Genomic DNA, 11597 nt, shown 5'->3' on the forward strand with positions numbered 1-11597 from the left:
CCTTATTCTGTAGGAGACCAATTCAGACCAGGCTTGGGAACTAGGACCTTGTATCTTGTTCCAATTCCACTCCTGATCCCCCAACACCGGACTTGGCTCTGGTCTTCTAGCTTTTCTCCTGGACCAGCTGCCAGGCTAAGGCCTCTGGAGGTCCAAGATTCAGGACACGAGCCTGATGCATGTGCTGCTTGTATCCTGGGCTAAAGTAACCTTTTTGCCTTAGCCAGGAAGGAAAGGACAGCTATTTCCTGTATCCTGTCCAATCCCCGAGGAAGAACCGGCCTTTATTCCAGAGACAATCCCACCCCACCACCCCACCCCAGAGCCAGCCCCACCACTGAGCAAGACAGAGTCAAGCCTGTCAACTGAATCCCAGTGTACATAAAACAGCAGGGACCAATGTGTGATAGTTATCACACCATTTTCCCCTTTTAGCCTGTGGGTCTTATCCTGCACTGGTCTCCTGGATTCTTGACCTCTCTACAGAGCTGTGATGGTACCAGAAATGGCCACTGCTCTCACTGAGTGGTCATGGGAGTGCAACAGGTGCCAGGTCTGTGGGTCTAGCTGCAGGTGGGCCAAGCACAAGACCCAACCACCCCTCCAGGCAACGGGAGTAGTAGAAGCAATGGGGTCTGGAGCCTTCCACACAAATAAGAGCAAGAGGGAAGCCCCTTTATTGTGCACTCTTGGTGCAGGCACTTGACATCCAGAGACCCCTGGTCCCTGATAGCAAGAGATCATCGTCTCCTCAGGGAGGAGCCACACCCCAGTGTGTCTTCAAACAGGGTCCTACCTCAAAAATCACTTGGGCAGCTCCTCTCTGGGGAGAGAGCAAATAAGGGATGACTCACAGACCACAGCACCCCAGACCAGCTGTAGAGCTACAACTGTAGGGGAGGTAGAATGTGGACAGACGTTCGTCAGCTTTGACTCAAAGTCCAGGGGCAAGAGTGTCCAAGTTCATATCCATGGGTGCTCTCCACCCAGCATCCGTGAGATTACACCCCCCTACTTCATCAGATTCCCAGCTGGCAGTGTGTCCTTCTGCCTCCGGATCCTGTAACAGCTCCTACACTCTAGCCGAAACTCCAGGTTTTTGGATGGATCTTGGCACCTCTCAGGGTTTTAATCTAGTTCACAGCTGGCTCTCAAGACCCAGTAGCCAACAGGAACTTGGAGGAGGGGAGGCAAGAGTGTCTCCAGCTTAGGTGCCCTCCCAGAAATGGCTGCTGACCCCTCGGGTGCTCACAGATTCGTACGCACCAGCACACGCCTGCATATGCTCTGATGTGTGCACTGGGAGTGTACACTCATGCCCACTTGCCCACATAACACAGGTAAACACAAAGCTGCAGCCAGCTTTTCCGATTCAGTATCTAGTGATGGCCTCTGCCTTGCCACCCCCAGAAGGAATGCCACTCGGTTGGGTGGGGCCTCAGCTTTCACCCACTCACTTCCAGGTTGAGCTGCTCCAACCACTGGGACTCCAAGCCCCTCAGAGTCTCCAGGTGCCATGGCCCATTTGCCTTCCTCCCAGTCCAGAGAGTTCTCAAGAGCAGAAGAGATCCAGACAGGAACCCATTAAGATCCCACACACTGAGGTCCCAAGGAGAACCTGGGTGGACCAAGGTGGGCCCAGAAATGCTGCTGCCCAGGCTCCAACACATGATGGCAGGCATATGTACACATCCGTGCATCCGTGCGTATATGTATGTAGAGTTCTCTCAAGGCAGGGGGTCCCAGGTTAAGGGTCAGAGCTGCCTGAGAGGCACCTCCTGAAGAAAACTGGAAAGCTGAGGAAAGGGGGCAGGCTCAGACCTCCCCTCAGGCCTCACTGCTCAATCTCATGGGTGCCAGGTAGCTGTGATGGCTCCAGGGGCTTGAAGCTAAGGACTTCCTGGTAAGTAAGCTCTGAGGGAATGAAAAAGGGGTGAGATTGTGCTGTTGTCCCCGCCCCCACACACACCCCAGTTCCCCACCTGCAAGTGTGGCATCTGCTTCCCAGCCCACATCTACCACTGCCTAAGCTGAGAACCAGAGCCTGCCCCACGCTGTCCTCCAAGCCGCGCTCTCTCCCTCCCTGCCCCCCTCCCTTCCACTCCCTCCCTCCCTTCCTCCCTCCCTCCCTCCCTCCCCCTCCCTCCCTCCCTCCCTCCCTCCCTCTCTCTCTCTCTCTCTCTCTCTCTCTCTCTCTCTCTCTCTCTCTCTCTCTCTCACACACACACACACACACACACACATGCCTCTTTACATGTTTCACTCTGGAGTGCAGTCATGTTGTTCCACCTCCCAGGTCACTGGGAGAAAGTTCTGGGGGAGTTTCTTGCATGAAACATAAACTCTTGCTCTGAGAAAATGCAACCCACAGACTTCTTGGGCTGCGCTCCCTCTCCAGTGCCCCTCGCCCTCTCCCATGCCCCTCACCCCGTGCTCACCCTTCCACTCCTCCAGGGTGCGCTCCTTGGCCTCGACACTTTCATCATAGGGCTCAGCCTCTGGCTCGTCGTCAGGGTCATGGTACTGGCTGAAGTACGCATGAGCCAAGGCTTCAGCTGCACTGACCCTTTGGTCACTGTCCAGCACCAGCATCCTTCCAAGGAGGTCTACAGCTAGAGGAGCGAGGGTCAACACTACATCCAGTCCTGGATCTGAAGCCCAACCGAGACCCAGGACCAGTCCTCACCCAGAGGGTTGGCTCCATGGAAGACACTGCTGAGATCCTTCTGGGGCATAGGGGGCAGAGACTGGATGTATGTCCGAGCCTGGGGACACATAAGAAGGGCTTGGAGGGCTAACTACCCTCGATTTCCATGGCCCCAAACTGAACAGAAGGCTTCAGGAGACGGCCCTGATGCATTCATTCCAACAGGCCTGGCAGGTACCCCAGCAAGCCAGAGTCTTGCTCTCGACGTCTGGGGGCTCCCTAGCTGGGCAGTAGAGGTGCACGCCTTTAATTCCAGCACTCTGGAGGCAGAGGCAGGCAGATCTCTGAGTTCAGGGCCAGTCTGGTCTACAGAGCAAGTTCCAAAACACCCAGGGTTACACAGAGAAACCCTGTCTCCCAAAACAAAACAACAAAAATGTCTAGGAACTCCAGACCTCCTTTTAGCTTCTGATGATGTCTGCAGAAGTCAAATGTTCTAAGCTTTCTCTGCTCTTGCCTGCCTCTACCGTTTATAGCCAGAGGAGTTTTGTCAGTGTTGATCGGTTGGTCTCCACTGTCTCTCCTACCTGGAATGTCCTCCTGATTCACCTGCTTCACCCTGAAGGGGTTGAGTTTCTAGTACAAGCTCTATCCTCCTCTGTCCATGTCTCCGATATGTTGCCCATTTATCTGCATACCATCACCTCCCCAACATGACTGGTGCTTGTTCAGCAGAACAAACGGATGGATGGGTGGATGGCCACTAACTTACATGCTCCGAGGATATCTTTGCCAGAACCTCAGGGCTGGGTGTGCCCACCACCTCCATAATTCGCTTCAGCTGGTCGATGTCTACCTAGCTCAGGAAACACCTGGAGGCCAAGCCTTTCCAGCCCCAGCCCCTAGTACACTGTGGCTCCGTGGCCCCGGACAGGGAGCCCCACGTGTCATGGCATAAGAAGCAAGACTTCGAAAAAGGGCTGGAGACCACCCCTACCCTGTAGAATGGGACCCCAGCTTGACCCTGCTCCCCAAGGATACAGTCATTTCCAGGAAAGAGGGCCTTCCCTTGGAGCAGCTCAGCCATGATGCAGCCCACAGACCAGATGTCCACTGTTGGGGGAGAATAAGGAGACTCTATCAGTATGCCGCCCCAAAGCCTTCGTGTGGAGCTGGGGAGAAGCCTGCCCAGTGACCCCTCATCAAAGCCAGGACCAAAGAAGCCAGTGGTGCCCTTATTCTGTACCCTACCCTGAGAAGAGGTGTGAGGACACCCACCAATCTATAGGCCTTTCTAAAAGCTGGTCCCACCAAGCCCTGCCCCCTCACTCAGAGCTCCAGGCATGCTCTTCTCCCTATGACCACTGGTTTGTCACCTTCCGTCAACATTGGTGTGAGCACTCCCTGCCCACCCTTGTAGGACAAGGCGACTGCTGAGGGTCGACAGCACCTGTCTGGTTGTAGTGCATCCAGTTCAGCATGATCTCTGGCGCCCGGTACCAACGTGTGGCCACATATCCGGTCATCTCCTCATCAGCCTGGCGCGCTAGCCCGAAGTCCAGGATCTGGAGGACCACGGGTATTATGTAACACACACGACACCTACTTCTCTCTGCATCCCCACTGTTCACACCCCATCCTCCTTACCCGAAGCTCGCAGTCCTCATTCACCGCTACATTGCTGGGCTTCAGGTCCTACAGGGTGGACCTGGTGTGAGTGTGGTGGCTATGAGCCGGAGTAGTGTCTGACCCTCGCCCTCTCCCACAGCTGCACCTACCCTGTGGATGATGCCTGCCGAGTGGATATACTGCAGGGGAGGGCAGACCGGTTGAGCCCAGGCTCCAACCCGGTCTGCCCCAACCCCGGGCGTTCGAGGGAACCCCAGAGCCCACGCGCCCCACCTTCAGCCCACGCAGCAGCTGATAGACGAGGAACTGAACATGCTCATCACTCAGTGCCTGACACTTGACGATGTTATTCAGGTCAGCGCCCATCAGGGTGGTCACCAGGTACCTGTGCAGGGTCAGGAGTTAGGACAGTGTCTCGCTACCCCCTTCCCGACTAAGCTCCCAAGGCCACCGCCACGCCTGCCCAGGCCGCTCACACTTCGCTGAAATCCTCGATGGATGTAGCCGGCGTGAAGACGTCCAGGAGCCCTATGACCTGGTCAGGGACCCAAGAGAACGGACCACAACACAGCTGTAGGCAACGCCCGACAGGTCAGGGCCCCGCCCATATGGAGGCGTACCCCCAAAGGCCCCGCCCAACTCGCTCCCGCCCCCACCAGGCGGTGTCCGTTGTTCAATCCCTACACCACTGGCCCGCCCTCTCACGTTCTCGTGCTTCAGGTGTTTGAGTAGGCGCAGCTCCCGGTAGGTCCTCCTCGCGTGGATCAGCGATTGGAAAGGCCGAGACAGCTTCTTCACAGCCACCTTCTGGCGCAGACGCGCGTCGTAAGCCGAGCTGCAAGGTGGGCGAGTGCGAGCGCCTGGCCTGAGTCCACCCTGCGCCGGAGTGCAGGAGAGCAAGCCTCCGCTGCTGGTCCCAAGACCTAGGAAGCTTGTCCCTGCCTGCTCTCCCCGCCGCCCTTCTTGGACCTCCCTTAGGAGACCCCCCCCCCTTTTTTTTCAATCTTTTCTCTCGTGATTCTAGCCCAAACCTAAGCCTCCACTCAGAAAGAAGCCGCTACATGGAAAAGACGCTACAACTATGCCCACGGACACTCCCTCAGCAAGCAGCTCTCCTTCCTCACTGACGCCATGAACAAGGGAGGCTTACCTTCCAAGCCATGACTCCCCACCCCCGTGCCTCTGCACATCAGATTGCGGAAGGAAGAGATGTTTATTGCATCCTAATTTATAAGTGAAGTTGGACGCGGTGGTTCATGCCTGTAATCCCAGCTCTTGGGGAGACTGAAGCAAGAGATTTGAGATGCATTTAAGACTAGCTGGTGAAATACTGTCTCACAAAACAAGCCCCCCCCACACACACAATTTATAACTGCGTGGAAGGGAATGTTTATCCCGAGTGGGTTGGGGGGGTGTCTTTGGTCCACTACCACTCCCCAGAGACTGGAGAACCCTCCTCCTCTGTACCCTTTTATGTTTGTTTTGGTTTTGGCTTTTGGAGATAGGGTTTCTCTATGTAGCCCTGGCTGCTCTGGCTCTCTCTGTGTAGACCAGGCTGACTCCGAACTCACAGAGATTCGCTTGCCTCTGCCTCCTGAGTGCCGGGATTAAAAGCCTGCACCACCACCCGGCTCCTCTTCATCCTTCACTAGAGAGCCTCAAATGAGCAAATGAGGACATGTCCTCTAGATTGGTGTGACCTAGACCAGCATGATCACGAGCTGTGGTCATAGGGCTTTCCCCCAAGTTCTGGTCCCACCGCCCTCAAGACTGGAGCAGCTGTGAACTCACTGAAGGAGCCCAGCTGGCTATAGTCTCTCGCTCTTGAGTCTCTTCATCCCGGGGTGTACCCTTCCCTGCGGTGAGTGGAGACAGGATTCCACCCATTCCACAAGATGAGGGAAGGCAAGGACAGGACATGGTGGGTCTGGGATGTTCATGGAACTAAAAAGATGAGGTGCGAAGGGAGTGGCCACTAGAGCAGCAGATCCTCTTGCTCCACCGCATCTGAACAATTGAGTTACAAGGAGTTGGCATTCTACCACCAACCTCAGTAGTACAACTGAACAAACCCAGGTCACAGATCAGTGGAGCCTGACCTGGGACTCACTTGGGAAAGTTGGCTATCTCCCAGTAACTCCTAAACAGCCAGTCCCGGATGACTCCATCTGAGTCAGTGTCCAAACCCTCTGCAAGCAGTCTTCACCAGCTTTCTCCCCACCCACCCAATCTTCTCCCTCTCTCCCCTTCCTTCCCTCTCTCTCCTTCCCTCCCTCCCTCCCTCTAATTTATTGTATTATTTTTTAACGGGATTTTGTGTAACTTCATCCTCTATTTGCTGAGCCCATAAGCATCCTAGACAACCTGTCTTATCTTTTCCTCTGTTCTGCTCCTTGGTTATTTTGGGAGGTTATCCTGTTTCTACTCACTGTGGAGAGGGGTACACCTGGGAGAAAAAGAAGTTACCGGAAAACAAGCTTATCCATCTCAGAGTGCTGGGATTACAGGCTACAGACATGGGGTGCAATCCCGCGACCCAGCTCACTATGGGCCCGGTAAAGCAGGACTGGTTTCCTTTATATTAAAGAGTCTATAAGATTTCATCAGCAGCCCTGCCGTGAGAGATTTGACACAGGCTTCTGGTGATAGGCCAATGACAGCACAAGATCCAAGATTTGAGCCTCAGCCCCCATTCCCAGTGTCCACACCCTTTGACCAGCCTGTCAACACGGACTATCTGCACCCATTCTTCAGTCCCGGGTGTCTGGGAGCTAGCTGGCTTCAGCCAACCCGAACTCTGCCCCATCAAGACTCTAACCCCTGGTCCTCAAGCCCTAGCTGTGGGGCTACATCCCGAGATCCTTTGTTGGGTAAACTGGGGTAGGGTGTAGACAGGAGAGTAAGATGTCTGATTTCTGCTCAAGCCGCCGTCTGAGACTCTTAGGATACTGGAGAAGGGGGTAGGATCCACGGGACAGTTTGATGCCTTCCGAAGAGGAGAGATCTCCTCACCGCACTGGGTGCCCCCTTTTCAAATACTCGGGTATGTTTGATCCTGAAACTATTTAGACTCTGCTCCAAATAACCCTGATGGCTGCTCCATTTAGCGGCCCCCAGAGACTTGCTCTCCCGCCAGCTGTGACGCCGCAGGATTCGGCCTTACTGGGGGAAACTAGGAATCAGAGATGGGGGCACGTAAGAGGACCCCCCTCCCTGCCAACGAGTGGAATCTAGTAGGAAAGTTTCCTCCGTGTCCCCTCCCCCCCATTCATTCTTCGGAAGCGTGCCGGCCGGGGGCGGAGGCAGGGCGAGGCCCCTCCCCACGCCGGGAACCCCACGTCGCGCTGGAGGGTCGCGCACATTTTCCCGCCCAGCTCCCACCAGATCCTTGCCGGCCCCTACCAGACCGAGCCGTAGGCGCCGGAGCCCACCGGGCGTAGGCCCTGCAGCCGCTGCGGCACCTCCCATACTGTTTTGTTCAGCTCCTGCCGGTAGAATCCCGCGCGCGGACCCGACATATCCGCAGCGGCAGCAGGAGCGAGTTGCCCCGGAACCCCGCGCAGCACCCAGCCGGCGCCCCACGCCCAGCAGGCGTGAGTCCGCTGAGCAAAGCCGGGTGGGGGGTGGGGGGCTGCGGCGCAGCAGGGCGGGGCGGCGGGGCGGGGCCGAGGCCGGGCGGATTTCCCCAGCCTGGCGACAGGAGGCGGGGTAGCAGGGTGGGGGTGGGGGGAAGGATGGGAGGGGAAGGTGGAGGGGGGTTTTCCAGAGACGGACACGCCAGCGTCCTGCCCCTCGGAGACGGCGACAAAGGAGGAAGCCGTCTTCCCTCCCATGGGGGTGACGAGCAGACCCCTTGCTTGTATTTCCCACCTTCACCTTCTGCCACGCGCTCTCCCTGCCCTTCCCCATGTCCCAGCTCAGACTCCTTACTCAGAAATGAGGGGGAATTGTCAAAAGCGAGCTACAGCACATGGCAAGAATATTTTCAGAACAAAAAACACTAACCACGTAAAAACTAAAGGCTCTAGGTTAAAGAACAGCATCGTGGCGTTAACCCAGGTCCCCACTGTGGGAGGCGCGTTGTGGCCTGGGCGAGGAGGACGCCTCCGCTTAGCATTACTGGTTCACCTCCTACTAGACTTACCTTGGCGACAGCCTTCAGGAGACATATCTACCCCGCATCTTTCCCTAACCTGGGTCTAGAAGTTCCTGGAGGAGGTGAGCTCCTGGCGGCCAGTCAGGACCAGGGACAGCAGCAGCACCATGGTTGTGGCCACAAGGTTTGGTCCCCAAATGAATACTTTTTGATACTGGGTATTTTTTTCTTCGATCATTTGATACCCGCGAAAGGCACCCAGTCCTGACTTTCTCAGGGCATTAGTACAAGATGTCTCCACAAATCTGCCACCCAGATTTGTCACCAAACACAGAAAACTCCCTTTTCCTGATGTCCAAGGTAGATGCTCTCATGTGCAGTAAGGCCTCACGATTATGTGTCACTCAAGGACAGCGGTTCTCAATATGTGGGTCTCGACCCCTTAGAGGTCACCTAAGACCATCAAAAAACACAGATATTTATTTACATTACGATTTATAACAGTAGTAAAATTAGTTATGAAGTAGCAACGAAAATAATTTTGTGTTGGGGGGTCACCGTAACATGAGAAACTCTTGAGTCTCAGCATTAGGAAGGTTGAGAAACACTGCTATAGGCCCTACTTTTAGTCACATTTAGAAGTGAACATGGCCAGGCATCATGGCGCACGCCTTTAATCCCAGCACTCAAGAGGCAGAAGCAGGTGGATCTCCGTGAGTTGGAGACCATCTTCATTTACATTGTGAGTTCCAAAACAGCCAGAACTATGTAATAGAGACCCTGTCACACACACACACACACACACACACACACACACACACAACCTTGCTTCCCCCCAATAAAGAAAGTGAACACGGCCCTAGTATGGTGACTTCCATCTGTAATTCAAATATTCACAAAGCTGAACCTGGAGGACCATAGCAAGTTCAAGGCCTTTCTGGGCTGCACAGTGAATTTGAAGCCACCTGAGCTACAGAGTGACATCCTGTCTCAAGGTAAAAAGAGAAAGAAAGAAAAGCCAGGTATGGTGAAGCATGCCTTTAATCCCAAAGAGAGAAAGAGAGAGGCAGGCAGGTGACTCTCTGTGAGTTCAAGGCTGCCCTGGTCTACAGAGTGAGCTCCAGGACTGACAGGGCAACACAGAGAAATCTGTCTCAAAAATGAATAAATAAATAACCATGTAAAATATAAATTAAAAATTGTCAACCAAGATGGGCCGTGGACAGTCGGTGGTGGCACACGCCTTTAATCCCAGCACTTGTGAGGCAGAAGCAGATAGATCTGTGAGTTCCAGGCCAGTATGGTCTACAAAAGCTAGTTCTAGGACAGGCCCCAAAGCTACAGAAAAACCCTGTCTTGAGAAAAAAGCCCCCCAAAAAACAAACGAAACAAGATGGGCAGTGGTGGCACATGTCTTTAATTCTGGCACTCAGGAAGCAGAGGCAGGCGGATCTCTGAGTTAGAGGCTAGCCTGACCTACAGAGTTCCAGGACAGCCAGGGCTATAAAGAGAAACCCTGTGAAGAAACAACAAAACAAAAATTGTCAGCTAACCTAAAACAAGTTAATGAAGTATGAACTACTAGAAGTATCTACTGTGAATCCCAGGGCACAGTAGGGGGCCAAGGAAACAGCTCCAAGCCTAGGTCCCTTGTCCCTCTCCCAAGACTTCGCCCAAGCCCCAGGCCATTCTTGGCACCAATTTTCCCTCTGGGAGCCATTCTCAATTCTGGAGCCTAGCCGGAGAAACTGAGGGTGGCCCCAGCCCCCACTGCTCAGGACAATGCAGTGCTCGGAAAGTACCTTTCCCAGGGGTGGGTTGAGGTTTTGTGCGAAGCTAATGGAGCTTCAGCTAAAGGCGGGGGAGGGGGGTACTGAGCCCTGGGTGATGGTGGGGGGTTGGGAAACTTGCCTACACAGTGGCCACGGGGGAGGGTAGTGGCTTTTGTCTGTACAGCAGCAGGGCAGGGCCAGGCAGTTACCAGGGTAACCTGCCTCGTCGCCTCTGCATTCCCAAGGATGCCCAGTTTGGCTCAACTGGAAAAGTGGGGAAGGGGGCAGGATGAAGGCTTAGGCGGATAGCGGCCACCTACCCAGGAGAGCCTCCGATCAATTTTCCTGATCTCTGCCCCCAACAAATCCAGGTGGTCAGAGCTGTTAGCCAGGGGTTAGGCCTAGCCAGGCTTAGCCCTCATACAATGGTGATTCTCTCTGGACACCCCTCGCCACCTGCTGTGTCAAACCACAGGTATCAGATGCCTTCTGCGGATTGTGTGAGATCAAAACAAACACTACAGGGAGGAACCACTTAGTTTGAGCTGATAGTGAGGGTAACCGTGAAGCAGGAACAGGGTAGCATAGCAATAGAGGGCAGGTTGGGGGGGGGGTGTCAGGGGGAGAAGGGCTGCAACCTAAAAAACCTAGGACCCTTTCTCCATCCTCTGCTATGACTTGGTGCCACCCCTAAATATCAACCCCATCTTCTATTGCCTCCCTCTGCTCGAACCCCCTTTTCAATTAGACAGCTGTGGCAATTCCCTGTGGTCAGCTTGCCCACTCAGAGCCCAGATTCTGCCAGTGGGTCAAAGTGTACTTTGTAAAAGATAACTCTGGAAGGTGCTGGTTTAGGGTCTAGAGGCTGCCGACCACAGCCCCTTCTCACCCTCCTCCTTTGTCTCTGGTACCACGAAAAGAAGATGAGGACGTATAGGGATTGTTGGTGATGCTGCTACACCTCAAGGCTAGTCTCATGCCCCTCCTCATCCCTAAGCACTCCAACACAGAGGCCAAGTTTTTACCCCTTGCTGATTCCCAGTGCAGGACAAGTCCTGAATTTCTACATACACTTGTCTACCCTTGAAGGAGTGTGAGGAGAAAGGATGGACACCCCACCTGGAACCTATAGGGACTGCCAGGCACCCCCAAGCTTAGCAGTGTGTATGCTTCTGCCAAATGAGAAGATAGTTTTCAGGGGTCCATTCTGGATGCCAGGCCCCAAGGTTCCCAGTTCTTTTATCCCAACTCTGCATTTCAAAACCCCTCCACCCTGCTGGCTTAGTGACAGTTCAGATTTCCTGGCCAGCCATCTCTGCAGGAGAGTCTTGTTATTGGATCACAGTAGAAGCATCACTTCAGAGGGATGTTGGCCTTGCAGCTCCTCAGATCAGGACTAACCAGACACAGAATGTGCCAGTGCATTGTGGGAATAGTTCAGAAGTGATGTGGG

The 11597-nt window shown here is 54.4% G+C and overlaps 1 protein-coding gene across 3 annotated transcripts; it reads right to left on the reverse strand.

Moving 5' to 3' along the window:
- Positions 1-428: 428 nt before the first annotated feature.
- Mapk11 (mitogen-activated protein kinase 11) lies at positions 429-7897 on the reverse strand. Of its 3 annotated transcripts, none has more exons than XM_057791969.1 (12): positions 7679-7897; positions 4982-5111; positions 4753-4811; positions 4550-4661; positions 4426-4455; positions 4295-4342; positions 4098-4212; positions 3689-3760; positions 3420-3499; positions 2687-2765; positions 2439-2606; positions 429-1914 (listed from the first exon to the last, which is right to left on the reverse strand). In XM_057791969.1, the coding sequence occupies exons 1-12, from the start codon at positions 7792-7794 to the stop codon at positions 1835-1837; spliced, it is 1089 nt and encodes a 362-aa protein (XP_057647952.1). In that variant the 5' UTR covers positions 7795-7897; the 3' UTR covers positions 429-1834. The 3 variants fall into 3 exon arrangements, with proteins under 3 accessions (XP_057647952.1, XP_057647953.1, XP_057647950.1); XM_057791970.1 differs by having other exon boundaries at positions 2439-2612; positions 4982-5152; positions 7679-7887; XM_057791967.1 differs by having other exon boundaries at positions 430-1914; positions 2439-2612.
- Between the last annotated feature and the right edge of the window lie 3700 nt (positions 7898-11597).

The sequence above is a fragment of the Chionomys nivalis genome, chromosome 17, assembly GCF_950005125.1.
Source record: "Chionomys nivalis chromosome 17, mChiNiv1.1, whole genome shotgun sequence".
Classification (NCBI taxonomy): domain Eukaryota; kingdom Metazoa; phylum Chordata; class Mammalia; order Rodentia; family Cricetidae; genus Chionomys; species Chionomys nivalis.

Excerpts from the sequence above, each read along its gene's own strand:
- Mapk11 (XM_057791967.1), bottom strand. The coding sequence starts at position 7,794 with ATGTCGGGTCCGCGCGCGGGATTCTACCGGCAGGAGCTGAACAAAACA. Across the intron at positions 2,613-2,686 it reads CCATGGAGCCAACCCTCTGG|CTGTAGACCTCCTTGGAAGG; the intron begins GTGAGGACTGGT and ends TCGCTCCTCTAG. Across the intron at positions 1,915-2,438 it reads CACCCTGGAGGAGTGGAAGG|AGCTTACTTACCAGGAAGTC; the intron begins GTGAGCACGGGG and ends TCATTCCCTCAG.